This window comes from Lathamus discolor, chromosome 22 (assembly GCF_037157495.1).
Source record: "Lathamus discolor isolate bLatDis1 chromosome 22, bLatDis1.hap1, whole genome shotgun sequence".
NCBI lineage: Eukaryota > Metazoa > Chordata > Aves > Psittaciformes > Psittacidae > Lathamus > Lathamus discolor.
The window spans coordinates 211,408-235,026 of NC_088905.1; the positions used below are offsets into that span (position 1 = coordinate 211,408).

A 23,619-nucleotide genomic window follows, 5' to 3' on the forward strand; every position below is an offset into this window, starting at 1 on the left:
GTCCCCACATCCCCTGGTGACGCTTCAGAGCCCGTCCCAGTGACACCCAGTGCTGAGGCTCAGAAACCAGTTTAAATAGAGCCCGGGGAGGGGCACGAGGGGGGCGCGGGCTCAGCCCTGCCTGGGGCCAGGGACCTTGCCCTGCTCCTGCTCCTGCTCCTTGTTCCGCTGCCCAGAGCCGGGGCCGGGGAGCGTCGACACCACCACGTCCCCCGTTGTGAGCCCCGACGGGGTCCCCCGCGGGCTGGGTCCTGTGGGGACAACGGGGGGACAGTGAGGGGGCAGTGGGAGGGTGTCGGTGGGTGTCGGTGGGTGTCGGTGGGTGTCGCCGTACCCATGTAGCTGAGCAGCACGGGCAGGAAGAGCAGCCCGTGCGCCAGCCCCAGCAGCGTGATGATGAGGTTGAGGCGGAAGAAGAAGACCTGGATGAGCTGGGCCTTGGCGAAGGCCAGCACCACGATGCCGGGCAGGTTGGTCATGGCCACCCCGGCCACCACCTGCGGGGGACAGCGGGGTCACCGGGGCCCCTTGCGGCGCCCCTGGGGTCCCCGCGCAGCCCGGTCCCACCTTGCTGCCCATGGTGACGGTGGCATCGGCGGCGCGAGCCACGCGCCCGCGCTGGCGGCTGTGGGCGAAGGCGTAGGTGAGGTGGGACACGAACTCCACGGAGACACCCACGGCCTGGGGGGACACCAGAGACACCCAATGGCACCCACAGACACCCAATGGCACCCCTGTGACACCCCAGTATCACCCATGGCACCCACAGACACCCAGTGGCACCCCTGTGACACCCCAGTATCACCCATGGCACCCACAGACACCCAATGGCACCCACTGTGACACCCCAGCATCACCCATTGCACCCACAGACACCCAGTGGCACCCCTGTGACACCCCAGAGACACCCATTGCACCCACAGACACCCAGTGGCACCCCTGTGACACCCCAGTGTCACCCATTGCACCCACAGACACCCAATGGCACCCCTTGTGACACCCCAGAGACTCAATGGCACCCACTGTGACACCCCAGCATCACCCATTGCACCCACAGACACCCAGTGGCACCCCTGTGACACCCCAGTGTCACCCATTGCACCCACAGACACCCAATGGCACCCCTTGTGACACCCCAGAGACTCAATGGCACCCACTGTGACACCCCAGCATCACCCATTGCACCCACAGACACCCAGTGGCACCCCTGTGACACCCCAGTGTCACCCATTGCACCCACAGACACCCAGTGGCACCCCTGTGACACCCCAGAGACACCCATGGCACCCACAGACACCCCGGAGACTCAATGGCACCCCTGTGACACCCCACTATCACCCATTGCACCCACAGACACCCAGTGGCACCCCTGTGACACCCATGGCATCCACAAACACCCAGCGGCACCCCTGTGACACCCCAGTGTCACCCATTGCACCCACAGACACCCAGTGGCACCCCAGCATCACCCATTGCACCCACAAACACCCAGTGGCACCCCTGTGACACCCCAGTGTCACCCATTGCACCCACAGACACCCAGTGGCACCCCAGCATCACCCATTGCACCCACAAACACCCAGTGGCACCCCTGTGACACCCCAGTGTCACCCATTGCACCCACAAACACCCAGCGGCACCCCTGTGACACCCCAGTGTCACCCATTGCACCCACAGACACCCATGGCACCCCCAGACACCCCCCGGTCCCGTCCCCGCACCGCCACCAGGTTGATGAGGGCCACGGCGTTGTAGGGGATGTCCCACAGGGCCATGGCGCCCACGGTGTCCACCAGGATCATGGCGATGGTGAGGAGCGTGGCGGCGCTGGAGCGCAGGTCCATGCCCAGCAGCAGGAAGGACACCAGGAAGGTGGGCACCAGGCACAGCCCCAGCGTCACCAGGCCCTCGGCCACCACCGTCAGGTACTGCTCGTAGTACACGTAGGTCACCCTGGGGAGGGACCCAGCTCCAGCCCCTGCCCGGGCACGGACCCCTTCCATAGAGCAGCTCCAAGCCCCTGTGTCCAACCCGGCCTTGAGCACTGCCAGGGATGGGGCAGCCACAGCTTCTCTGGGCACCCTGTGCCAGCGCCTCAGCACCCTCACAGGGAAGAGCTTCTGCCTAAGAGCTCAGCTCAGTCTCCCCTCGGGCAGGTTCAAGCCGTTCCCCTTGGCCTGTCCCTGCAGGCCCTTGTCCCAAGCCCCCCTCCATCCTCCTTGCAGGCAGTGGAGCAGCCGCTCCCTGCCGCGCGCTGCTGCACCCACAGCTCAGTTGTCACCAGTGTCAGCATCGGGTCCCGGTGCAGTGCGTGCCCCTTGTCCTCGTGTCCCTGTCCCTATATCCGCATGTCCCCATGTTCTCATATCCCCACATCCCATATCCATGTGCCCATGTCCCCACATCCCCATATCCCCACATCCTCATATTTCATGTCCCCATATGCCCATGTCCCATATCCCCGTACCCCCATATCCTCATATCCCTGTATCCCCATATCCCATATTCCTGTATCCCTGTACCCTGTATCCCCACATGCCATATCCATGTCCTCATATCCTCATATTCCCATGTCCCCATATCCCCATATTCCCACATCCCATATCCCCGTGTCCCGTATCCCCATATCCCCACATGCCATATCCATGTCCCCATATCCTCATATTCCCACGTCTCCGTATCCCCATGTCCCATATCCCCATATCCCTGTATCCCCACATGCCATATCCATGTCCCCATATCCTCATATCCCCATATCCCATATCCCCATGTCCCCATGTCCCCATATCCCTGTATCCCCACATGCCATATCGATGTCCCCATATCCTCATATTCCCATGTCCCCATATCCCAATGTCCCATATTCCTGTATCCCCGTAGTCCCATATCCCATATCCCCATGTCCCCATATCCCCATATCCCATATCCCCATGTCCCCATATCCCCATATCCCATATCCCCACATTCCATATCCCCATGTCCCCATATCCCCATATCCCCATATCCCATATCCCATGTCCCCATATCCCATATCCCCATGTCCCATACCCCTATATCCCCGTATCCCCCCATCCCATATCCATGTCCCCGTACCCCCAGGCCCCGCATCCCTGTCCCCACGACGCCGAGGCCGCATCAACCCCGGCCTCCACTCCGCCGCCCCCATGCGCGCCGCGCGCCGGCTGCTCACGTGTAGGGGAAGACGCGGAAGCCGGGCTGGGTGCCGGGCACGCGCCGCAGGGTGCGGGTGAGCTCCTCGGCCAGGGCGCGCGCCGCCCGCAGCGCTGCCGTGTGCTCCTGCGCCGTGCGCAGCGGGCGCTGGTAGGCCATGAACCGCGTGGCTGCGGGGCGCGGGGGTCAGCTCCGCACCCACCCACCCACCCACCCACCCACCCGCCCCGCGCCCCGCGCTCACCCAGGATGGTGCCGTTGGCGTCCATGCTCACCGCTGTGTCGTAGGCGCCCAGGCCGCTGCGGGGAGGGGATCTGGGGTGAGCGGTGCTCGGGGAGCCCTGCATGGGGGGTGCGCCCATAGGGCCCCCGTCCCGTCCCGTGTCCCTACCCCTTGGCGCACTGCAGCGTGGGGCGGTCCTGCAGGAACCAGGGCAGGAAGCGCTGGAACTCCTCCGGGGTCGGGCGCCGCGTCGCGTTGAGGCACTGGCCACCGACACAGCTCGGGTCATCTGTGGGACCGGGGGACACAATGGGTGCTGTGGGGGACCCGGGGGGGGGCACCAGTGGGTGAACAATGGGCACCGTCGTGCACCCAACAGAAACGCAATGGCCACAACGGTGAGCACCCAAGGCACACCCAATGGCCACCGTGACATAGAGCGAGCGCACACCCAATGGCCACCATGGAGGACACCCAAGATGGTCCTTATGGCCACCATGACGGGCAGCCAACATACACCCAATGGGCACCATGGTGGGCACCTGCTGTAAACCCAGTGGCCACCACAGTGGGCACCCAAAGTAGACTGAGAGGGCACCGTGGTGAGAACCCATTGTAGACCAAATGGCCACCATAGTAGGCACCCAATGTAGACCGAATGGCCACCATGTTGAGCACCCAATGTAGACCCAACAGCCACCATGGTGAACATTTGACGTACACCCAGTGGCCACCATGGTGGGCACCCAACATACACCCAATGGCCACCATGGTGTGGACTTTGTGTGCACCCAACAACCACTGTGCTGGGCACGTGACATACACACAATGGTTACCATGGTGGGCACCCATTTTAGACCCAATGGCCACCTCAGTAGGCACCCAACGTAGACCGAACGGCCACCATGTTGAGCACCCAATGTAGACCCAACAGCCACCATGATGAACACTCAACGTACACCCAATGGCCACCATGGTGGGCACCCAACGCACACCCAATGGCCACCATGGTGGGCACCCAACGCACACCCAATGGCCACCGTGCCCCCCACCCCACCGCCACCACAGTGCCCCCGGCTCCCCTCACCGCTGGTGGCGGGGCAGAACTGGCCGGTGGCGTTGCCGAAGAGGTGGACGCGGCAGCAGCGGCCGGTGGGGTTGAGCCAGTCGAGGAAGTCGTCGAGCCAGGAGGTGGCCGGGATGGCCAGGAAGGACCTGGGCAGGGGCCGCGCTCAGGAGCCGCGGGGGGCCCCGCGCCGCCCCCCGCCGCAGCGCACTCACGCGTTGGGGAAGCGCGTGGCCATCTCCACCGTGTGGCCCAGGGAGTCGCTGTCGCAGCCGGAGCTGGAGCAGATCCCGTTGATGCCCTCTGCGGAGGAGAAGTCGTAGCCCTCGGTGGTGACGAAGAACGTGGGGACCCCCACGGCCAGGTACTGGTTGATGGCGCTGAAGTACTGCAGCATGTAGGAGTCCTGGGGCACCCACTGAGTGTCAGATGGGTGCCGGCACCCGCCGCGACACCCACCACAGCACCCACCGCGACACCCACCACAGCGCCCACCACAGCACCCACCACAGCACCCACTGTGACAGCACCCACCGCGACACCCACCACAGCACCCACCACAGCACCCACTGTGACAGCACCCGCCGCGACACCCACCACAGCACCCACCGCGACACCCACCACAGCACCCACCACAGCACCCACTGTGACAGCACCCACCGCGACACCCACCACAGCACCCACTGTGACAGCACCCACCGCAACACCAACCACAGCACCCACCACAGCACCCACTGTGACACCCACCACAGCACCAACCACAGCACCCACCACAGCACCCACCGTGACACCCACCACAGCACCCACTGTGACAGCACCCACCATGACACCCACCACAGCACCCACCACGACACCCACTACAGCACCCACCACAGTACTCACGGTGACAGCACCCACCACAGCACCCACCGCAACACCAACCACAGCACCCACCGCAACACCCACCACAGCACCCACTGTGACACCCACCACAGCACCCACCGCAACACCCACCACAGCACCCACCGCGACCCCCAGAGGCTCTGGCAGTTCTCAGTGGGGTCTCACTGTGCCCGCGTGGCCGCAGGCCCACAGGGACCACGCTGTGCCCACACCACCCCTGTGCTGCCTCTATACAGCCCCACAGAGACCACCCCATCCCCATGGCGGCCTAGCGTGGGGCTGTGTTGTCCCCACGGCCCCCTGCCTGGGGCCATCCCCCCCCGGCAGACCCGCACAGGCCAGGCTGTGCCCACAAGTGGCCGTTCCAGCCCCACGCCGGCCCCTGTTTGCCCTGCAGCAGCCACCCCCCGCAGTGACACCCCCCCCCCAGCCCCCAGCAGCCCCACACAAGCCCCCCCCATCCCATGGGCTGGGGGCCCCACCTTGGGCATGGCGAGCTCCTGGTCCAGCCCCACGGGCACCTGCAGCATCAGGTAGAGCCCGGCGCAGGCGAGCAGGAGGAAGAGCAGCACCTGCAGCAGCAGCGCCCATCAGGGGACCCCCCCGCCCCGCTGAGCCCCCCCCAGTGCCCCCCCCCGATGCCCAAGGACCCCCCCAGGACCCCCTCACCATCGCGGGCCGCACGCAGCGGTGCAGCAGCCCCGGCACCAGGCGCTGCAGCAGCGGCCGCAGCAGCCGCAGCCCCGGCCCCGCGGGGCGCTTGTCCCGGCGGCAGCAGCAGCAGAGCTCCGGGCGCGAGGCCTGCGGGCACGGCAGGGACACGGGGTCACCGCTGAGACCCCCGCGGGGGCCCCCTCGTCCCCCCCCCCCCCCGGACCCCCCCCTCGTCCCCACCTCCTCGCGCCGGGCGTCGAGCGCCAGCAGCGCCACGAAGGCCGAGATCTGGAGCAGGAAATCGAAGGCGATGGCGAGGGCGGCCGTGAGGGCGAAGGTGCGGACAGCGGGCATGGAGGAGAGCGCGCCTGGACCGGCACAGCGGGGCCGGAGACACCGGCACCGGTGACACCGGAACCAGCGGCACCGGCACCGGTGACACCAGAACCAGTGACACCGGAACCAGCGACACCAGCACCAGCGACACCAGCACCAGCGGCACCGGCACCAGGGACACCGGAACCAGTGGCACCAGGACCAGTGACACCAGCACCAGTGACACCGGCACCGGTGACACCAGCACCGGTGGCACCAGCACCAGTGACACCGGAACCAGTGACACCAGCACCAGTGGCACCAGCACCAGTGGCACCAGCACCAGTGACACCAGCACCAGTGACACCGGAACCAGTGACACCGGGACCAGTGACACCGGCACCAGTGACACCAGCACCAGTGACACCGGAACCAGTGACACCAGCACCAGTGACACCAGCACCAGTGACACCAGAACCAGTGACACCAGCACCAGTGGCACCAGCACCAGTGACACCGGCACCGGTGACACCAGCACCAGTGACACCAGCACCAGTGGCACCAGCACCAGTGACACCAGCACCAGTGGCACCGGAACCAGTGACACCAGCACCAGTGACACCGGAACCAGTGGCACCAGCACCAGTGGCACCGGAACCAGTGACACCAGCACCAGTGACACCAGCACCAGTGGCACCGGACCCAGTGGCACCGGACCCAGTGACACCGGACCCAGTGACACCAGCACCAGTGACACCAGCACCAGTGACACCAGCACCAGTGGCACCAGCACCAGTGACACCAGCACCGGTGGCACCAGCACCAGTGACACCAGCACCAGTGTCCTGGTGCCATCAGTGCCCAGCACCCATAGGTTCCCCTGCCTGATGGGGGGCCCCCGTATCCCCCCATGTCCCCGTGGCACCCCTCTGAGCACTGTGCCCCCCGTCCCTTCCCCTGCCTCGTCCCCATGCCCCTGCCCCTGTGCTCCCCCGCGCCGCTCACCCAGCAGGAAGCAGATGAGCTCGGAGAGGCTGCACAGCACCAAGCTGGGGGCCACCTGCGCCAGCACCCGCGCGATGTGGTGCTCCCGCCGCTCGCCCGGCTGCCGCGGCGACTGCTGCTGCCACAGCAGGGACGTGGGGACCCCGGCCCACAGCAGGGACATGGGGACCCCGACCCACAGCAGGGACATGGGGACCCCCACCCACAGCAGGGATATGGGGACCCCCACCCACAGCAGGGACATGGGGACCCCCACCCACAGCAGGGACGTGGGGACCCCGACCCACAGCAGGGACATGGGGACCCCGACCCACAGCAGGGACATGGGGACCCTGACCCACAGCAGGGACGTGGGGACCCCGGCCCACAGCAGGGACATGGGGACCCCGGCCCACAGCAGGGACATGGGGACCCCGACCCACAGGAGGGACATGGGGACCCCCACCCACAGCAGGGACATGGGGACCCCGGCCCACAGCAGGGACATGGGGACCCTGACCCACAGCAGGGACATGGGGACCCCCACCCACAGCAGGGACATGGGGACCCCCACCCACAGCAGGGACATGGGGAACATGACCCATAGCAGGGACATGGGGACCTTGACCCACAGCAGGGACATGGGGACCCTGACCCACAGCAGGGACATGGGGACCCCCACCCACAGCAGGGACATGGGGACCCCCACCCACAGCAGGGACATGGGGAACATGACCCATAGCAGGGACATGGGGACCCCCACCCACAGCAGGGACATGGGGATGCCCACAGGACCTCCATCCCCACAGGTGCCCCGGTGCCCCCACCCCACGGCACCCCCCGCGCCCCACAACCTGGTACTCCTGCACGAAGATGAAGATGTTGTCGGCACCCACGGCGAGGATGAGGAAGGGCACGACCTCGAGGATGATGAGGGACGAGGGCAGCCCCAGCAGCGCCAGCAGCCCCATGGCGGAGAACACGGCACCGATGACCACGGCGATGCCACCCAGCGCCAGCGTCACCTTCGACTCCACCTGCGATGGGGACACTCAGCACCCAACGGGGCACCCGCAGGTGCTGCCGCCAGCCGGAGCCCCCCCCCCGGCACCCACCGGGACGCGGCGCCAGGCCGTGTACTCGCCCAGCGCCAGCGCGATGTAGGCGAACACCACGGCGTAGCTGATGGCGAAGATGGGGATGTCCTCGCCCGTGGTGCGGTTGATCTCGTCCTCCAGCGAGCGCTGAGGGGCGGGAGGTGGGTGAGGGGGGGCCGGGCACCCATGGGTGCTGCCGGGCCCCCGGCGGTGCTCACCTCGGCCATGAAGGCGACGGAGAGGTCGTGGCCGTGGGTGCGCTGGAAGTCCCCGACCACCTGGAGGAAGCGGCTCTCCCAGCTCAGCACCCACTCGTGCCGCGGGTCCTCGCGAGGGAAGTTGTTGAGCGAGTAGGTGATGATGAGCGCCTCGGCCTCCGTGTACTCCGAGTCTGGGGACACCCGCGCGTGGGTGACAGCCCTCAGGGTGACGTGGCGCCGGCCCCCGATGGGGGCATCCCACCAGTGGGGGACGTGACACCCATCCCGCTGGGTGACATTGCATAGGGGGATACAACACCCCTCCCAGCAGGTGACACCCAGCAGGGTGACATCCCAGCGGGTGACATGAGATCCATCCCCGGTGGGTGACACCCCATGGGGTGCCGTTCCCTTGGGCGCGGTGACACCCAACCCATCGGGTGGCGTCTCACCGGGTGCCATTGCACCACTGAACACCACGACACCAACCCCGCGGGGTGCTGTGACCACCCCACCGCGGGCCCCATCCTGCTCACCGGTGTAGCCGCCGAAGGCGATGTAGGGGAACACGGGGCCGCCGTAGTCAGCCGTGCAGCTCAGCTCCAGCGCCGTGATGTCCTTGAAGGACAGCGGGGAGCTGGGGGGCACAGACAGCGGCACCATCACCGCGCTGCTCCCTCGCGCCCATCCCCGTGCGCCGGCGCCGCGGCACCCACTTGACGCAGTAGATGAGGTGGTCGCGCCAGTCCACGGTGCCGGTGCCTTTGCTGTGGGGCTGCGTGGCCACCATGGCCAGGTGGGTGCCGTTGTTCTGGAAGTACTGGGTGACGCTGTTGACGCAGCAGTCGGCGGGCGCGGGGCTGCCGGGGTTCAGCGGCGCGTAGCACACGTCCTGCAGCCTCACCGCCCTGCCCGTGCCCGGCGCCAGCGCCGTGGTGGCCGCCAACCGCTCCTGCAGCTCCAGCACCGCCCGCAGCACCTCCATGGAGAGCACGGCGCTGAAGTTCTTGGCACCGAACAGCACCGAGTCGTAGCGGGAGCCGTTGCGCCGCGGCGCCGTCACGATCACCTGGTTGGTGCGGAGGAAGGGCCCGAAGTGCTGGTCGTAAAAGGCCTTTTCCTGCCGCGCGCGGCTGCCCGGCGCCGACCACAGCTCCACGGGGTCGGTGGTGAGGCGCAGGGCGCGGAACCCGGACGACAGCCCCGCCACCAGCGCCACGGCCACCACCAGCACCGGCAGCGGGTGCGCGGCCACCAGCATCCCCCACCACTGGAACGCCCGCGCCAGCGCCCGGTGCCCGGCATCGCCCCATCGCGCCGCGCAGCCGCGGGCTCTCGCCGGGGCCGGCTGCAGCGTGGTCCCCTGCTTGGAGCTGCAGTGCCGGCAGCACAGGGAGAAGAGGAAGAGGAGGGCGAGGAGGGCGAAGAGCAGCGAGCACAGCACCAGGGCACCGTCGGCGGCGCCGATGTGGAAGCGGGGCGCGGGGCCGGCCGGGGGGGTGATGGTGGAGCAGGACTCGGCGCAGTCCTGGCAGGAGCACGCCTGCTCCTCGTCGCTGAGGGCCTGGCTGCAGCTCCAGGCCTGCGCGTGCAGCGGCTCCAGGGCCTCGCCGGGGCTCGTGCCGTTGGGCACGAGGTGGAAGTCGATCTGCAGCGGCGCCAGCCCGTTGCTCTTGTCCCCTTGGAAGTCGAGCCAGCGCTGCGCGGTGCAGAGCTGCGCGCCGTAGATCCCGCACATGGTGTCCAGCGCGAAGCCGCCGGTGGCCGGGAGCCGGACGCCGTGGCACGAGGCGAAGGCGGCGTCGGCGAACTCCTGCTGGTAGAAGCACTGGTACTCGACGACGGCGAACTCAGCGGTGCCCTGCACCGGCACCGCGCGCGTGACGTTGATGAAGAGGCTCTGGTCGGGGCTGCAGATGTTGCGGCAGTGGATGTTGGCGAAGTTGCGGGCGCAGGCGGGGCAGCGCGCGAGCACGGCGCTGGACAGAGCCACGCTGAGCTGCAGCGCCAGGAGCTGCGCCAGGCTGCAGCACACCCGCGGCGCCCCGGCCGCGCCGAGCACCAGGTCCGGGCACACGGAGCTCAGCAGCGTCAGGAGCGCGCCCGTGGCCTCCCGCGCGGGGGTGTTGGACACGCAGGGCACCTTGGAGGCCACCAGGGACACGTTCACCTCCGGGTTGTAGCCGCATTCGCCGTAGAAGGCGCAGACACCGGCGCTGTGGGTGGGGGTCCACGATGGGGCCACCTGGGGGGGGCCGGAGCCATGGGATGGGTTGGGCTGAAGGGACCTTAAAGCTCATCCAGCTCCAAGCCCTGCCACGGGCAGGGACCCCTTCCACTGGAGCAGCTTGCTCCAAGCCCTGTGTCCAACCTGGCCTTGAGCACTGCCAGGGATGGGGCAGCCACAGCTTCTCTGGGCACCCTGTGCCAGCGCCTCAGCACCCTCCCAGGGAAGAGCTTCTGCCTAAGAGCTCAGCTCAGTCTCCCCTCGGGCAGGTTCAAGCCATTCCCCTTGGCCTGTCCCTACAGGCCCTTGTCCCAAGCCCCTCTCCAGGTTTCCTGCAGCCCCTTTAGGCACTGGAGCTGCTCTCAGGTCTCCCCTTCAGGAGCCTTCTCTTCTCCAGGCTGCCCCAGCCCAGCTCTCTCAGCCTGGCTCCAGAGCAGAGCTGCTCCAGCCCCTGCAGCAGCTCCGTGGCCTCGGGCCTCGCTCCCAGTCCCTCTGGTGTCCGCCCCCCAGTCCCCCCCACTGCTGCTCATGGCCCCCATCCCCGCTCACCCGGCCCCAGGCACTCACCAGCGCCAGCAGCGCCGCCAGCACCGCGATGGACAGCGCGGTGGCCCCCGGCATCGTGGGCACAAGGTGCTGCCGGTGCCACCTGGCCCCTGTGAGCCCCTGTCCCAGGGTGGTTGCCCAGTGCCACCGGTGCAGTCTGGCCTGACCGGCACCAAAGCCAATCAGGCCCCGGCAGAGCCGTAAAGCCCTTGTGATCATTAACCCCGGTCGATAACGGTGCCAGGGAGGTGCCCCCTGCACGGCACCGGCACCACAGCCCCGCCGGGCACCGGGATGGGGCTCACGGGTGAGGGGGATCCCAGCACCAGGATGTGGGATGGGGCTCAGGGGATCCCAGCCCTGGGATGTGCAATGGGGCTCAGGGGTGAGGGGGATCCCAGCCCCGGGATGTGGGATGGGGCAAAACCAGCCTCAGGGGCTGGTACCACCACGGGGATGACGGTGCCACGGCGCCGGGATGGGCTCAGACTGGAGCTGGGCCCCATTAAGGAGGTGTCTTGGGTGACGCAACACAGGGCACCCACCCCACGGTGCCAGCCCCACACGCAGCTGGTTCCCAGGCTCTTGGCAACACCGGGACACCCCAAACCCGGGGTTCCCCCCCCCACACTGTGTCCTTGCCCTGTTTATGGCTGTGATAAGGGGGGGCTGATAGCGTCGGGGCACCTTTGCCCAGCAAGCTCCCCTGCGTCACCAACCGTCCCTGTCACCGCGCAGCACCTCGGCCATGGGCACCTTTATTGGGCACAAGCAATGGGGTGCAGGGGGAGCCCCCAGAGCGGGGGGTGCCGGGGGGGTCAGGACGGTGCCGCAGCACCGGGGCGCTTGCCCCGGCGCCGCGTGTACTTGAAGCTCTGCAGCGGGTTCCTGGAGCCGCGGGACTGGAGGCAAGAAGAGCACCATGAGCACCCCCCGCCAGCAGAGGGGGCATCGGGGGGGCCCCATCGCGCCCGCTCCCCACTCACCGCCGCACCCCCTCTTCGGGAGGCCCCTGCGTGGGGCGGCCGCTGCCACTTGCGCTTCTTGAGGTTGGGTTTGACGACCCCGCGGAGGCTGGGGGGCACTGGGGGCAGACACAGCGGTGAGGGGGGGTCCGGGGGCAGCCCCCTGTGGCCCCCCCCACGGCGGCGGGGCCGTACCCAGGTAGTCGGGCACGTTGCGGAGGTGCGGCTGCACGATGGCCGGGTGCAGGGGCTTGTCGTGGCGCAGGACGTGCAGGTCCCGGGGGTTGTCCTCGAAATACGCCTGGGGGGGGCACACACAGAGATAGAACTGGGGGTGGGCGGCACCCCTGGGACCCCCATCCCCGGGGGGGGTCGTTGTTACCTTGAGCTTCTCTGAGTTGAGGAGCTCGTCCTTGATCTCCCGCAGCTGCGCTTCCTTCACCGCCTGCTTGGTGACCGAGCGCATGGCGTCCTGGGGGGGGGCAGAGGGCGCGGTCAGGGGGTGGCACCCCTAAACTGGTGTCACCGGACCCCCCCCCGGTCCCTCACGTACCCGGCAGCGGTAGCGCAGCCCCTCGATCTCCTCCATGCAGAACTTGTAGGGCTGCAGCATGGACTCGCCGTTGTCTGGGGGGGGGGGGGGCACCCACAGGGTCACCCCCTGCTTGTCCTGACCCCCCCCCCCCCGGAACCCCCTCAGCCCCTCAATGGGCCATGGGGACCCCCCCACCTCCTGCCAGCGCGTCCTCGATGCGGGCCAGGCTCTGCTCCTCCTCGGGCAGCGCCAGCGTCAGCGCCGTGCCGGGGTTGTCCGCCCGGGCTGTCCTGCGGCACGGAGGGGACGTTGTGGTGGGACCCCCCCACCGCGTGTCCCTGTGCCCCCCCGCCCCGTGTCCCCACGGACCTGCCCACGCGGTGGATGTAGGACTCGACCGTGTCGGGCACATCGAAGTTGATGACAGCGGCCACGTTCTGGAAGTCGATGCCGCGCGAGACGCTGAACTCGGGGTCCTTGCCCTTGCTGGGGGGGGACAGGACATGAGATGCTGGAACCCCCCCCGGGACACCCTGGGCGAGGGGCAGGTGGGACACAGACACCCACATGGGCACAGGGACAATGGGACAGGGGAACTCCTGGACATGGGGACCCCAAAGGCGCAGGGACAGGGCAAAGAGCCCCCCCCAAAGGAAAGTGATGTGCCCCAAGAGACCCCCAGGGCAGCAGCAGCCCCATGGCTCCAGGTGATGTCCCCGGCCCAAACCCTGGGTGCAGCAGCAGGACACAGCCCCATTGACGCCCCAGTGCCATGGGGACACCCCGGTGACACAGAGCCCCCCCCCCCCGGGCTCACCCCTGGGCTGGCCCCCGGCACTTCCTGCGCCGCGGCTGCTCTGGCTCCGGCTCCGGCTCCGGCACCGGCACCGTCGCCTCCTCGTCCGTGGCCACGATGTAGTCGTAGATGCCGCGGTTGAACTGGGCGATGATGTGACACCTGCGCCGGGGGGGGGCCTCAGCGCCCGACTTGGGGTGAGCCCCCCCCCACAGGCACCCCACAACCTCCTGGGACCCACTCCAGGGTGTCCTTCACCCCATGGCACCCCCGTTTCCATGAACACCCCTTGTCCCCAAGGAGCACCCTAAGGCCTCACCTCAGCTCGCACACCCCTCAGCACTGCCCCAGCTCCCTTCACCCTCCTCAATGGACACCCCAAACCCTTCCGGCACGTCCCAAGGGGTGTCCTTCCCTATTGCCATGGGACACCCTTGCGCACCCCTCGTCCCCAGCGCCCTCCATCACCCTTCACACCCATCTCATAGCCCCTTCACCCTCCTGGAACCCACCCCGAGGGCGTCCTTCACCCCATGCCCATTCCCCCCAGCACCTCAAGAGCACCCTATTGCCACGGGACACCCTCAGGCACCTCCCGGCCCCGAGGAGCACCCCAACTTCTGCCACCCCAGGCCCTGCCCTCGCTTCTCCCACCCCTCCCAGCACCCGCCCTGCTCCCTGGGGCTCTATGGCCAAGGGGACGCCCCTTGTCCCCACGGAGCACCCCAAGGCCACCCCGCACCCAGCAGCGCCCCAGCCGTGCCGCGGGGCTCACCGGGAGCGCGCGGGCAGCTCGGGGTTGAGGGCGCAGGCGCCGATGCCGAACTGCTCGAGGAGCAGCTTGAGGCGGTAGCAGCGGGGCAGGGAGGAGACGAAGAGCAGGGCCCGGCCGCGCAGCACCCGCAGCCGCAGCAGCGCCACGAGCACCAGGAACTTGTCCTCGGCCGTGCCGCAGCGCAGCACCAACTGCTGCAGCTGAGCCGGGCCGGGCAGCGGGGCCTGCGCCGGGCACAGCCGCACCTGCACCGGGAACCGCGGCGCCGCCGTGACCCCAACGGGCTCTGGGCGCCGGGGGCGCCGCCTCTGTGCCCACAGACCTGCCCCTGCAGCCCCAAACCTGCCCCCGCCCCCCAAACCTGCCCCTGCAGCCCCAAACCTGCCCCTGCCCCCCCAAACCTGCCCCTGCAGCCCCAAACCTGCCCCCACCCCCCCAAACCTGCCCCCGCCCCCCCAAACCTGCCCCTGCCCCCAAAACCTGCTCCTGCCCCCCCCAAACCTGCCCCCGCCCCCCAAAACCTGCCCCCGCCCCCCAAACCTGCCCCCGCCCCCCCAAACCTGCCCCTGCCCCCCCCAAACCTGCCCCTGGAGCCCCAAACCTGCCCCTGCCCCCCCCAAACCTGCCCCTGCAGCCCCAAACCTGCCCCCACCCCCCCAGACCTGCCCCTGCAGCCCCAAACCTGCCCCTGCAGCCCCAAACCTGCCCCTGCCCCCCCAAACCTGCCCCTGCCCCCCCCAAACCTGCCCCTGCCCCCCCAAACCTGCCCCTGCCCCCCCCAAACCTGCTCCTGCCCCCCCAAACCTGCCCCTGCAGCCCCAAACCTGCCCCTGCCCCCCCAGACCTGCCCCTGCAGCCCCAAACCTGCCCCAGCAGCCCCAAACCTGCCCCTGTCCCCCCAAACCTGTCCCTGCAGCCCCAAACCTGCCCCTGCCCCCCCAAACCTGCCCCTGCAGCCCCAAACCTGCCCCCGCCCCCCAAAACCTGCCCCTGCAGCCCCAAACCTGCCCCTGCAGCCCCAAACCTGCCCCTGCAGCCCCAAACCTGCCCCTGTCCCCCCAAACCTGCCCCTGCAGCCCCAAACCTGCCCCTGCCCCCCCAAACCTGCCCCTGCCCCCCCAAACCTGCCCCTGCAGCCCCAAACCTGCTCCTGCCCCCCTCAAACCTGCCCCCGCCCCCCAAACCTGCCCCTGCCCCCCAAACCTGCCCCCACCCCCCAAAACCTGCCCCCGCCCCCCAAACCTGCCCCTGCCCCCCCCAAACCTGCCCCTGCAGCCCCAAACCTGCCCCCACCCCCCCAAACCTGCCCCCGCCCCCCCAAACCTACCCCTGAAGCCCCAAACCTGCCCCTGCCCCCCCAAACCTGCCCCTGCCCCCCCCAAACCTGCCCCTGCCCCCCCCAAACCTGCCCCTGCAGCCCCAAATCTCCCATTGGACCCCCCCAAATCTCCCACCAGATCCCCAAATCCTCCCCCAGGATCTCCCCAAAACCTCCCCCAGAGCCCCCCAGACTCCCCCCTGGACCCCCCAAAATTCCCATTGGATGCCCCAAGGCAGCCTCTGATCCATCCCCCCCCCCCCCCGACACCTCAAATCTCCCTTCTGATCCCCAACCCTGCTCTCAGAACCCAAAACCTTCCCCGGACCCCCCCAATCCTCCCCCTGGACCCCCCCAAACACCCCCTCAGAGCCGCCAGAGCTGCCCCCGGATCCCCCAAACCTCTCTCAGACCCCAGCCCAAAGACCCCCCCCAACTCCCCCCTTGCCCTCACCGGGTTGTGCAGCACCAGCTCCTTGAGCGCCTCCACGTCGGGGCTGAACGTGGCCGACATCAGCAGCGCTTGGTAGATCTTGGGGAGGTGGCTGGGGGGGGCACGGGGGGGTCAGCGCCAGCCCCTGCCCAATGGGGGGCTGGGACCCCGATGCCAGGCACCAGCCCTTGAACCCCGCTGAGCCCCCGGTGTCCCCCAAAACTTGGGCCTCAGCCCCTGACTGTGCCCCCCACGTTCTCCTGCCCCAGCAGTGCCCCAAACCCCGTTGTACCCCCCCCATCCCCAGCCACAGCAGTGCCCCCCCAGGCCCTGAGTGCCCCCCATGGCCCCAGCCCCTCACCAGAGCAGGGCCTTGATGTCCTCGAGGCAGCCGAAGCCCAGGAGCAGGTCGGCCTCATCCAGCACCAGCAGCTCCAGCGAGTGCCTCAGCACCAGGCTGCGGGCACTGACCTGCGCCAGCACCCGCCCCGGCGTCCCCACCAGCACGTCCGGCTGTGCCGCCACCACGGGCCTGAGACAGCGCGTCACCATGGGGACGGGGGGCTGCGGGCATGGGGGTGACACCGGGGGGGTTCTAGGGGGTCTGGGGGAGGGACAAGGGGGTCTGTGGGGTGACAGAGGGACACCAGGGGATGACACGGGGACACCGGGGTGACAGGGTGATGCTGGGGGATGACCCAGTGACACCAGTGAGTGACACGGGGACAGTGGGGGGGGTGACATGGTGACAAGCGAGGGTGCTGGGTGATGCTGGGGGATGACAGGGTGACACCAAGGGGTGACGGAGTGACAATGGGGGGTGACACAGGGCAATGAGTGAGTGACATGGTGACACTGGGGGGTTATAGGGTGCCAGCAGAGGGTGCTGGGGGATGCTGGGGGATGACACAGGTGCACCAAGGGGTGACCCGATGGCAATGGGGGGTGACATGGGGACACCAAGGGGTGACCCGATGGCAACGGGGGGTGAGAAGGGGACACCAAGGGGTGACCCGATGGCAATGGGGGGTGAGAAGGGGACACCAAGGGGTGACCCGATGGCAATGGGGGGTGAGAAGGGGACACCAAGGGGTGACCCGATGGCAATGGGGGGTGAGACGGGGACACTGAGGGCCGATGCGGTGCAGGCAGGGGGTGCTGGGTGACGCTGGGCGCCAAGGGGGGGCCGGGCACTCACCGCAGCGCCGCCGGGTCCCCGTCCCCCAGCTCGGCCACGCGCAGGTCGGTGGCAGCGGCCAAGCGGCGCAGGCAGCGCAGCACCTGCAGGGCCAGCTCCCGGGAGGGAACCAGCACCAGAGCCCGCACGGCCTGGGGCAGAGCCTGAGGAGCCTGGGAAAGGAACACAGCCGGAGATGAGAGACAGGAGAGACAGAAACAGTGTGAGACAGTGTGACACGGTGTGAGACAGCGTGACACGGTGTGAGACAGTGTGACACGGTGTGAGACAGTGTGACACGGTGTGAGACAGCGTGACACGGTGTGAGACAGTGTGACACGGTGTGAGACAGTGTGATACAGTGTGACACGGTGTGAGACAGTGTGACACGGTGTGAGACAGCGTGACACGGTGTGAGACAGCGTGATACGGTGTGAGACAGTGTGACACGGTGTGAGACAGTGTGACACGGTGTGAGACAGTGTGACACGGTGTGAGACAGTGTGATACGGTGTGACACGGTGTGAGACGGTGTGACACGGTGTGAGACAGTGTGACACGGTGTGAGACAGCGTGATACGGTGTGAGACAGTGTGACACGGTGTGAGACAGTGTGACACGGTGTGAGACAGTGTGATACAGTGTGAGACAGTGTGACACGGTGTGGGACAGTCAGAGACAGTGACATAGTGACAGACAGTGTGAAACAGTGTGAGACAGTGTGATACAGCGTAACAGTGAGAGACAGTGAGAGTGTGACAAAGTCTGAGACAGTGTGAGGCAGTGACACAGTCAGAGAAAATGTGAGAGAGACAGTGTGACACAGTGTGATACAGTGTGATACAGCATGACACAGTGAGAGACAGTGTGAGACAGTGAAACACAGTGAGAGACAGTGTGACACAGTGTGACACAGTGAGAGACAATGTAAAACAGTGTGAAACAGTGAGAAACAGTGAGAGACACTGTGACAGTGTGAGACTGTGAGACAGTGAGTCAGTGAGAAACAGTGTGATACAGTGTGACAGTGTTACACAGTGAGAGACAGTGAGAGACTGTGACAGTGTGAGATAGCGTGAGACAGTGACAGTGAGAGTCTGACACAGTGTGATGCAGTGTGAGACAGTGTGATACAGTGTGACACAGTCTGACACAGTGTAACACAGTGTGATGTAGTGTGACGCAGTGTGACACAGTGTGACACAGTCTGACACAGTGTGACACAGTGTGACACAGTGTGACACAGTCTGATACAGTGTGACACAGTGTGACACAGTCTGATACAGTCTGACACAGTGTAACACAGTGTGACACAGTGTGACACAGTGTGACACAGTCAGAGACAGTGTGACACAGTGTGACACAGCCTGATACAGTCTGACACAGTGTGACACAGTGTGACACAGCCTGATACAGTCTGATACAGTCTGACACAGTGTGACACAGTGTGACACAGTGTGACACAGTCTGATACAGTCTGACACAGTGTGACACAGTGTGATGCAGTGTGACACAGTCTGACACAGTGTGACACAGTCTGACACAGTGTGACACAGTCTGACACAGTCTGACACAGTCTGACACAGTGTGACACAGTCTGACACAGTGTGACACAGTGTGACACAGTGTGACACAGTCTGACACAGTGTGACACAGTGTGATACAGTCTGATACAGTCTGACACAGTCTGACGCAGTGTAACACAGTGTGATGCAGTGTGACACAGTGTGACACAGTGTGACACAGTCTGATACAGTGTGACACAGTGTGACACAGTCTGATACAGTCTGACACAGTCTGACGCAGTGTAACACAGTGTGATGCAGTGTGACACAGTGTGACACAGTGTGACACAGTGTGACACAGTCTGATACAGTGTGACACAGTGTGACACAGTCTGATACAGTGTGACACAGTGTGACACAGTGTGACAGTCTGACACAGTGTGACACAGTGTGACACAGTCTGACACAGTGTGACACAGTCTGACGCAGTGTGACACAGTGTGACACAGTCTGACACAGTCTGATACAGTGTGACACAGTGTGACACAGTGTGACAGTCTGATACAGTGTGACACAGTGTGACACAGTCTGACACAGTGTGACACAGTCTGATACAGTGTGACACAGTCTGACACAGTCTGACACAGTGTGACAGTGTGACGCAGTGTGACGCAGTGTGACACAGTGTGACACAGCCTGATACAGTCTGACACAGTGTGACACAGTGTGACACAGCCTGATACAGTCTGATACAGTCTGACACAGTGTGACACAGTGTGACACAGTGTGACACAGTCTGATACAGTCTGACACAGTGTGACACAGTGTGATGCAGTGTGACACAGTCTGACACAGTGTGACACAGTCTGACACAGTGTGACACAGTCTGACACAGTCTGACACAGTCTGACACAGTGTGACACAGTCTGACACAGTGTGACACAGTGTGACACAGTGTGACACAGTCTGACACAGTGTGACACAGTGTGATACAGTCTGATACAGTCTGACACAGTCTGACGCAGTGTAACACAGTGTGATGCAGTGTGACACAGTGTGACACAGTGTGACACAGTCTGATACAGTGTGACACAGTGTGACACAGTCTGATACAGTCTGACACAGTCTGACGCAGTGTAACACAGTGTGATGCAGTGTGACACAGTGTGACACAGTGTGACACAGTGTGACACAGTCTGATACAGTGTGACACAGTGTGACACAGTCTGATACAGTGTGACACAGTGTGACACAGTGTGACAGTCTGACACAGTGTGACACAGTGTGACACAGTCTGACACAGTGTGACACAGTCTGACGCAGTGTGACACAGTGTGACACAGTCTGACACAGTCTGATACAGTGTGACACAGTGTGACACAGTGTGACAGTCTGATACAGTGTGACACAGTGTGACACAGTCTGACACAGTGTGACACAGTCTGATACAGTGTGACACAGTCTGACACAGTCTGACACAGTGTGACAGTGTGACGCAGTGTGACGCAGTGTGACACAGTGTGACACAGTCTGATACAGTGTGACACAGTGTGACACAGTGTGACACAGTCTGACACAGTCTGACACAGTGTGACACAGTGTGACACAGTCTGACACAGTGTGATACAGTCTGACACAGTCTGACACAGTGTGACACAGTGTGACACAGTCTGACACAGTCTGACACAGTGTGACACAGTGTGACACAGTCTGACACAGTGTGACACAGTCTGACACAGTCTGACACAGTCTGACACAGTGTGACACAGTCTGACACAGTCTGACACAGTGTGACACAGTCTGACACAGTGTGACACAGTGTGACACAGTGTGACACCGGGCCACGGAGCCCCGTACCCCACATCACCACTCCCACAACCGCAGAGCCCCCGTGCCCCATGGAGCTCTCTCGCCCCCAGAGCCCCCAGGCCCCCCCCGCTCCCCGCTCACCTCCCTGGCGCGCAGCAGCTGCTGCAGCAGGGGCAGGCCGTAGGCTCCCGTCTTGCCGGAGCCGGTCCTGGCGCGCACCAGCAGGTCCCGGCCCTCCAGCGCCAGCGGAATGGCCTCGGCCTGGATGGACGTGGGGGAGCCCCAGCCCAGCTCCGCCACCGCCTGCGGGGCCGGCCCGGGGGTGACCGCGCTGTGCCAGCGCCGCGGGCCCCAACCCTTGAAGGGCCCCGGTACCGAACCGCCCCGGCCCCTCACACCCTCCCAGTGCCCCGAGCCCCGCTGCCAACCCCACTCCCCAGCCACGGCAACGGCCCCAGCGCTTCCTTCCCCCCCAGGCCCCGGCTGTGCCCCCCTTGTACTGCCCGGGCCGTGCCCCACACCCCGCTGCACCCCCATACCCCGCCATGGCCTCATGCCCCAACCCCATGCCCCCCCAGAGGACCCCGGTGCCCCGTCCCCCCCACACTGACGGGTCCCGGTGCCCTCACGTCCCCCCCACAGGACCCCCGGTGACCAATGGAACGCACGGTACCGGCGCTTTACGGCCTCCTCCACCCCCAGGGACCCCCGAGCCCCCTCCCCATCGTGGCTCCCCCCGGTCCCGGTCCCGGTCCCGGTCCCGGTCCCGGCCGCTCCGCACCCGCAGGAGCCGTGGGTCCAGCCCCATGTGCTCGAACCGCGCTGCCGGCCCCTCCGCCGCCGCCGCCATGCTGCCCTCCCGCTTACCACCGACGCCCTGCCGCGCGCCCAGAGCGGCCTCGGCCGCCGCGCCGCCCCCTGGCGGTGGAGGACTGAGGACCCCCTGCCCCCCCCCCTTACATTAAACCCTCACCAATGGACCCCAAAACCGCTTTATTTCCTCTCAAAACGGCAGCGCGGACCCCCCCACCCCACCCCCCCACCACCACCACCGCTGTGGGAGCCCCCCCGGGGGGTGCTGGGGGGCTCTACACCAGCTTCTTGGCCTCGAAGAAGCTCTTGAGATGCCTCATCTGCCAGATGCCGGTGAGGATGAGGATGATGGTCTGGGCGATGGACCACCACAGCACCCGCTGGTTCGTGCTCTCGCTCGTCATGCGGAAGCGCTCCTCCCGGTACTGCGGGACGGGAACAAAGCGTGGGGTGGAGTCACGGGATGGGGAAAGCGGGGTCCCCCCCCCCGCACCCCGGTCCTCACCCGCTGGTAGTTCTGCTCCTTCTGGATCTGCTCGACCTGGTCCAGGAGCTGCCGGGCGCGGAGCTGCAGCTCCGTCAGCTTGTCCTTGGCGGCGATCTCGGGGTAGTTGTTGGTGTGCTCGCCCACCTGGATGTCGAGGTGCACCCGCTGCGGGGCGCAGGGGGTCAGGGCGCGCCGGTGCCACCGGTACCCCCGCCTCGGGGTGTCCCCACGCCCGGCCCCCACTCACGAGCTTGCCCCCGGCGAACAGCGCCATGCGGGTGGAGTTGGAGTGGAGGCAGATCTGGTGCTCCCCCGGCGTGTGCGACGTGAAGGTGAAGCGGCCCTCGGAGCCGTACTGCCGCGACAGCACCACCTGCACCGGGACACCGCACCCGCTGCCGAGGCACCCGCACGGACCCCTTGGCCTGGCTCGAAGGGACCCCAGGGACCCCCCACCCAGCACAGTGGGCACCCCAGGGACCCCCTACTCAGGCTCAAAGGCACCCCAATGGGGGGCACCCCGACAACCACCCACCTTCCTTTGCAAGCACCCCAGGGACCCCCGGCCCTCGTTCAAAGGCACCCCAGGGACACCCCCATGGGCACCCATGCACCCCAAGGGGCCCCGTGCACCCCAAGCACAATCCGCCTCCTGCCAGCACCCAGGGACACCCCGTGCGGGACCAAAGGCACCCCGGGTGCCCCCCCCCGGCATAGAACGGACCCCAGGGATCCCCTGGCCTAGCTCAAAGGCACCCCAGGGACCCCCCCCCCCCCCACCCCAGGGACCCCCCCCACCCCAGGGACCCCCGCAGGCTCATGGGTGCCCCATGCACACCAAGCCCCCCCCCGCCCGCACTCACTTTGCCGTCGGGGTCCTTCACCTCCACGTGCATGCCCAGCCCCGGCGTGGACGGCAGGAACGACTCCGACTGCTTGTCCCAGAGCTGCGTCCGGTAATTCCCTGCGGAGAGGGGGGCATCGGACCGGGACCGGCGCCATGCCCCGGGGATGGAAACCTCCCCCCGGCGCCGGCGCCCCCCGCCCGCACCGATGACCATGGTCTCGTCCGGGATCTCCTCGATGAAGCAGCGCTTCTCGGTCTCGCCGATGTGGAAGTAGAGCCCGTGCCCGCCGCCCGCCAGCACCAGAGCCAGCACCGCGGCCCGCAGCGCCGCGCCGCCCGCCATGGCCCCCGCCGCCCGCACTGCGCATGCGCAGCCCCTCCCCATGGACACATCCACGCTCGGGTGGCGCAGCGAGGAGGGCGCTGCTACTCGAGAGCAGAGGTTGCCAGTTCGAATCCCCCCTGCGCCAGCCCCGACGGGCGCTGCGCCGCCGCTTGCGTCCCCCCGCGTGTGCCCCGTCCCCGCTCTGTGTCTCCCGTCCCGTCCCCGCCCCGCTCCGGGCCGTGCCGAGCCCGCGGCGGGGCGGAACCAGCGCTTCCCCCTCGGCAGCCGTGAGGCAACGGCTCCGCCGCCCGCCGCTTCCTCCCTCGTCCCATGGGTGAGCGGGGACCCCCGGCAGCGGGAGGCGGCGGCGGGGCCCTGGCGCGCAACCCCGCGCTGCCCCTCGCCCTCCTCCTCCTCTGTCTCCGCGCAGAGGCCGAAGCCGCCGCCCGCGGCCCCGCGCCCGCCCCGC

General features: G+C 66.6%; 3 protein-coding genes across 5 annotated transcripts; all 3 read right to left on the minus strand.

The window, feature by feature from the left end:
• Positions 1 to 53: 53 nt before the first annotated feature.
• On the minus strand, positions 54 to 11,598 carry NPC1L1 (NPC1 like intracellular cholesterol transporter 1). Of its 3 annotated transcripts, none has more exons than XM_065659435.1 (19): positions 11,387 to 11,598; positions 9,309 to 10,837; positions 9,129 to 9,229; positions 8,611 to 8,783; positions 8,411 to 8,539; positions 8,150 to 8,332; positions 7,317 to 7,434; positions 6,237 to 6,364; positions 6,012 to 6,143; positions 5,825 to 5,914; positions 4,676 to 4,866; positions 4,482 to 4,609; positions 3,563 to 3,683; positions 3,416 to 3,471; positions 3,191 to 3,341; positions 1,722 to 1,953; positions 568 to 681; positions 335 to 497; positions 54 to 251 (listed from the first exon to the last, which is right to left on the minus strand). In XM_065659435.1, exons 1-19 carry the CDS (start codon positions 11,582 to 11,584, stop codon positions 112 to 114), a joined length of 4,077 nt encoding a protein of 1,358 aa, XP_065515507.1. In that variant the 5' UTR covers positions 11,585 to 11,598; the 3' UTR covers positions 54 to 111. The 3 variants fall into 3 exon arrangements, with proteins under 3 accessions (XP_065515507.1, XP_065515508.1, XP_065515509.1); XM_065659436.1 differs by having other exon boundaries at positions 7,317 to 7,431; positions 11,387 to 11,535; XM_065659437.1 differs by lacking the exon at positions 6,012 to 6,143 and having other exon boundaries at positions 11,387 to 11,536.
• Positions 11,599 to 12,107: 509 nt separating this feature from the next.
• On the minus strand, positions 12,108 to 21,565 carry DDX56 (DEAD-box helicase 56). The gene is made up of 14 exons (XM_065659438.1): positions 21,460 to 21,565; positions 20,820 to 20,981; positions 17,386 to 17,537; positions 16,549 to 16,719; positions 16,209 to 16,299; positions 14,437 to 14,681; positions 13,683 to 13,823; positions 13,235 to 13,351; positions 13,061 to 13,155; positions 12,884 to 12,957; positions 12,713 to 12,802; positions 12,526 to 12,631; positions 12,352 to 12,449; positions 12,108 to 12,267 (listed from the first exon to the last, which is right to left on the minus strand). Exons 1-14 carry the CDS (start codon positions 21,526 to 21,528, stop codon positions 12,184 to 12,186), a joined length of 1,695 nt encoding a protein of 564 aa, XP_065515510.1. The 5' UTR covers positions 21,529 to 21,565; the 3' UTR covers positions 12,108 to 12,183.
• Positions 21,566 to 21,715: 150 nt separating this feature from the next.
• On the minus strand, positions 21,716 to 23,199 carry TMED4 (transmembrane p24 trafficking protein 4). Its single transcript, XM_065659214.1, has 5 exons — positions 23,030 to 23,199; positions 22,842 to 22,942; positions 22,226 to 22,351; positions 21,997 to 22,143; positions 21,716 to 21,916 (listed from the first exon to the last, which is right to left on the minus strand). Exons 1-5 carry the CDS (start codon positions 23,166 to 23,168, stop codon positions 21,767 to 21,769), a joined length of 663 nt encoding a protein of 220 aa, XP_065515286.1. The 5' UTR covers positions 23,169 to 23,199; the 3' UTR covers positions 21,716 to 21,766.
• Positions 23,200 to 23,619: the final 420 nt, after the last annotated feature.

What these genes read in the sequence shown, in the direction of transcription:
- TMED4 (XM_065659214.1), bottom strand. Translation starts at nt 23,168, where the DNA reads ATGGCGGGCGGCGCGGCGCTGCGGGCCGCGGTGCTGGCTCTGGTGCTG. An exon ending in GGACGAGACCATGGTCATCG is followed by an intron (nt 22,943 to 23,029) that starts GTGCGGGCGGGG and finishes CCCTCTCCGCAG; the next exon opens with GGAATTACCGGACGCAGCTC. An exon ending in AGGAGCAGAACTACCAGCGG is followed by an intron (nt 21,917 to 21,996) that starts GTGAGGACCGGG and finishes CCCGTCCCGCAG; the next exon opens with TACCGGGAGGAGCGCTTCCG.
- NPC1L1 (XM_065659435.1), bottom strand. Translation starts at nt 11,584, where the DNA reads ATGATCACAAGGGCTTTACGGCTCTGCCGGGGCCTGATTGGCTTTGGT. An exon ending in CGCCTTCGGCGGCTACACCG is followed by an intron (nt 8,784 to 9,128) that starts GTGAGCAGGATG and finishes GGGTGTCCCCAG; the next exon opens with ACTCGGAGTACACGGAGGCC. An exon ending in CCGTCGCCTTCATGGCCGAG is followed by an intron (nt 8,540 to 8,610) that starts GTGAGCACCGCC and finishes CCCGCCCCTCAG; the next exon opens with CGCTCGCTGGAGGACGAGAT.
- DDX56 (XM_065659438.1), bottom strand. Translation starts at nt 21,528, where the DNA reads ATGGCGGCGGCGGCGGAGGGGCCGGCAGCGCGGTTCGAGCACATGGGG. An exon ending in TGCCGGGGGCCAGCCCAGGG is followed by an intron (nt 13,352 to 13,682) that starts GTGAGCCCGGGG and finishes GTCCCCCCCCAG; the next exon opens with CAAGGGCAAGGACCCCGAGT. An exon ending in CCCGAAGAGGGGGTGCGGCG is followed by an intron (nt 12,268 to 12,351) that starts GTGAGTGGGGAG and finishes TCTTGCCTCCAG; the next exon opens with TCCCGCGGCTCCAGGAACCC.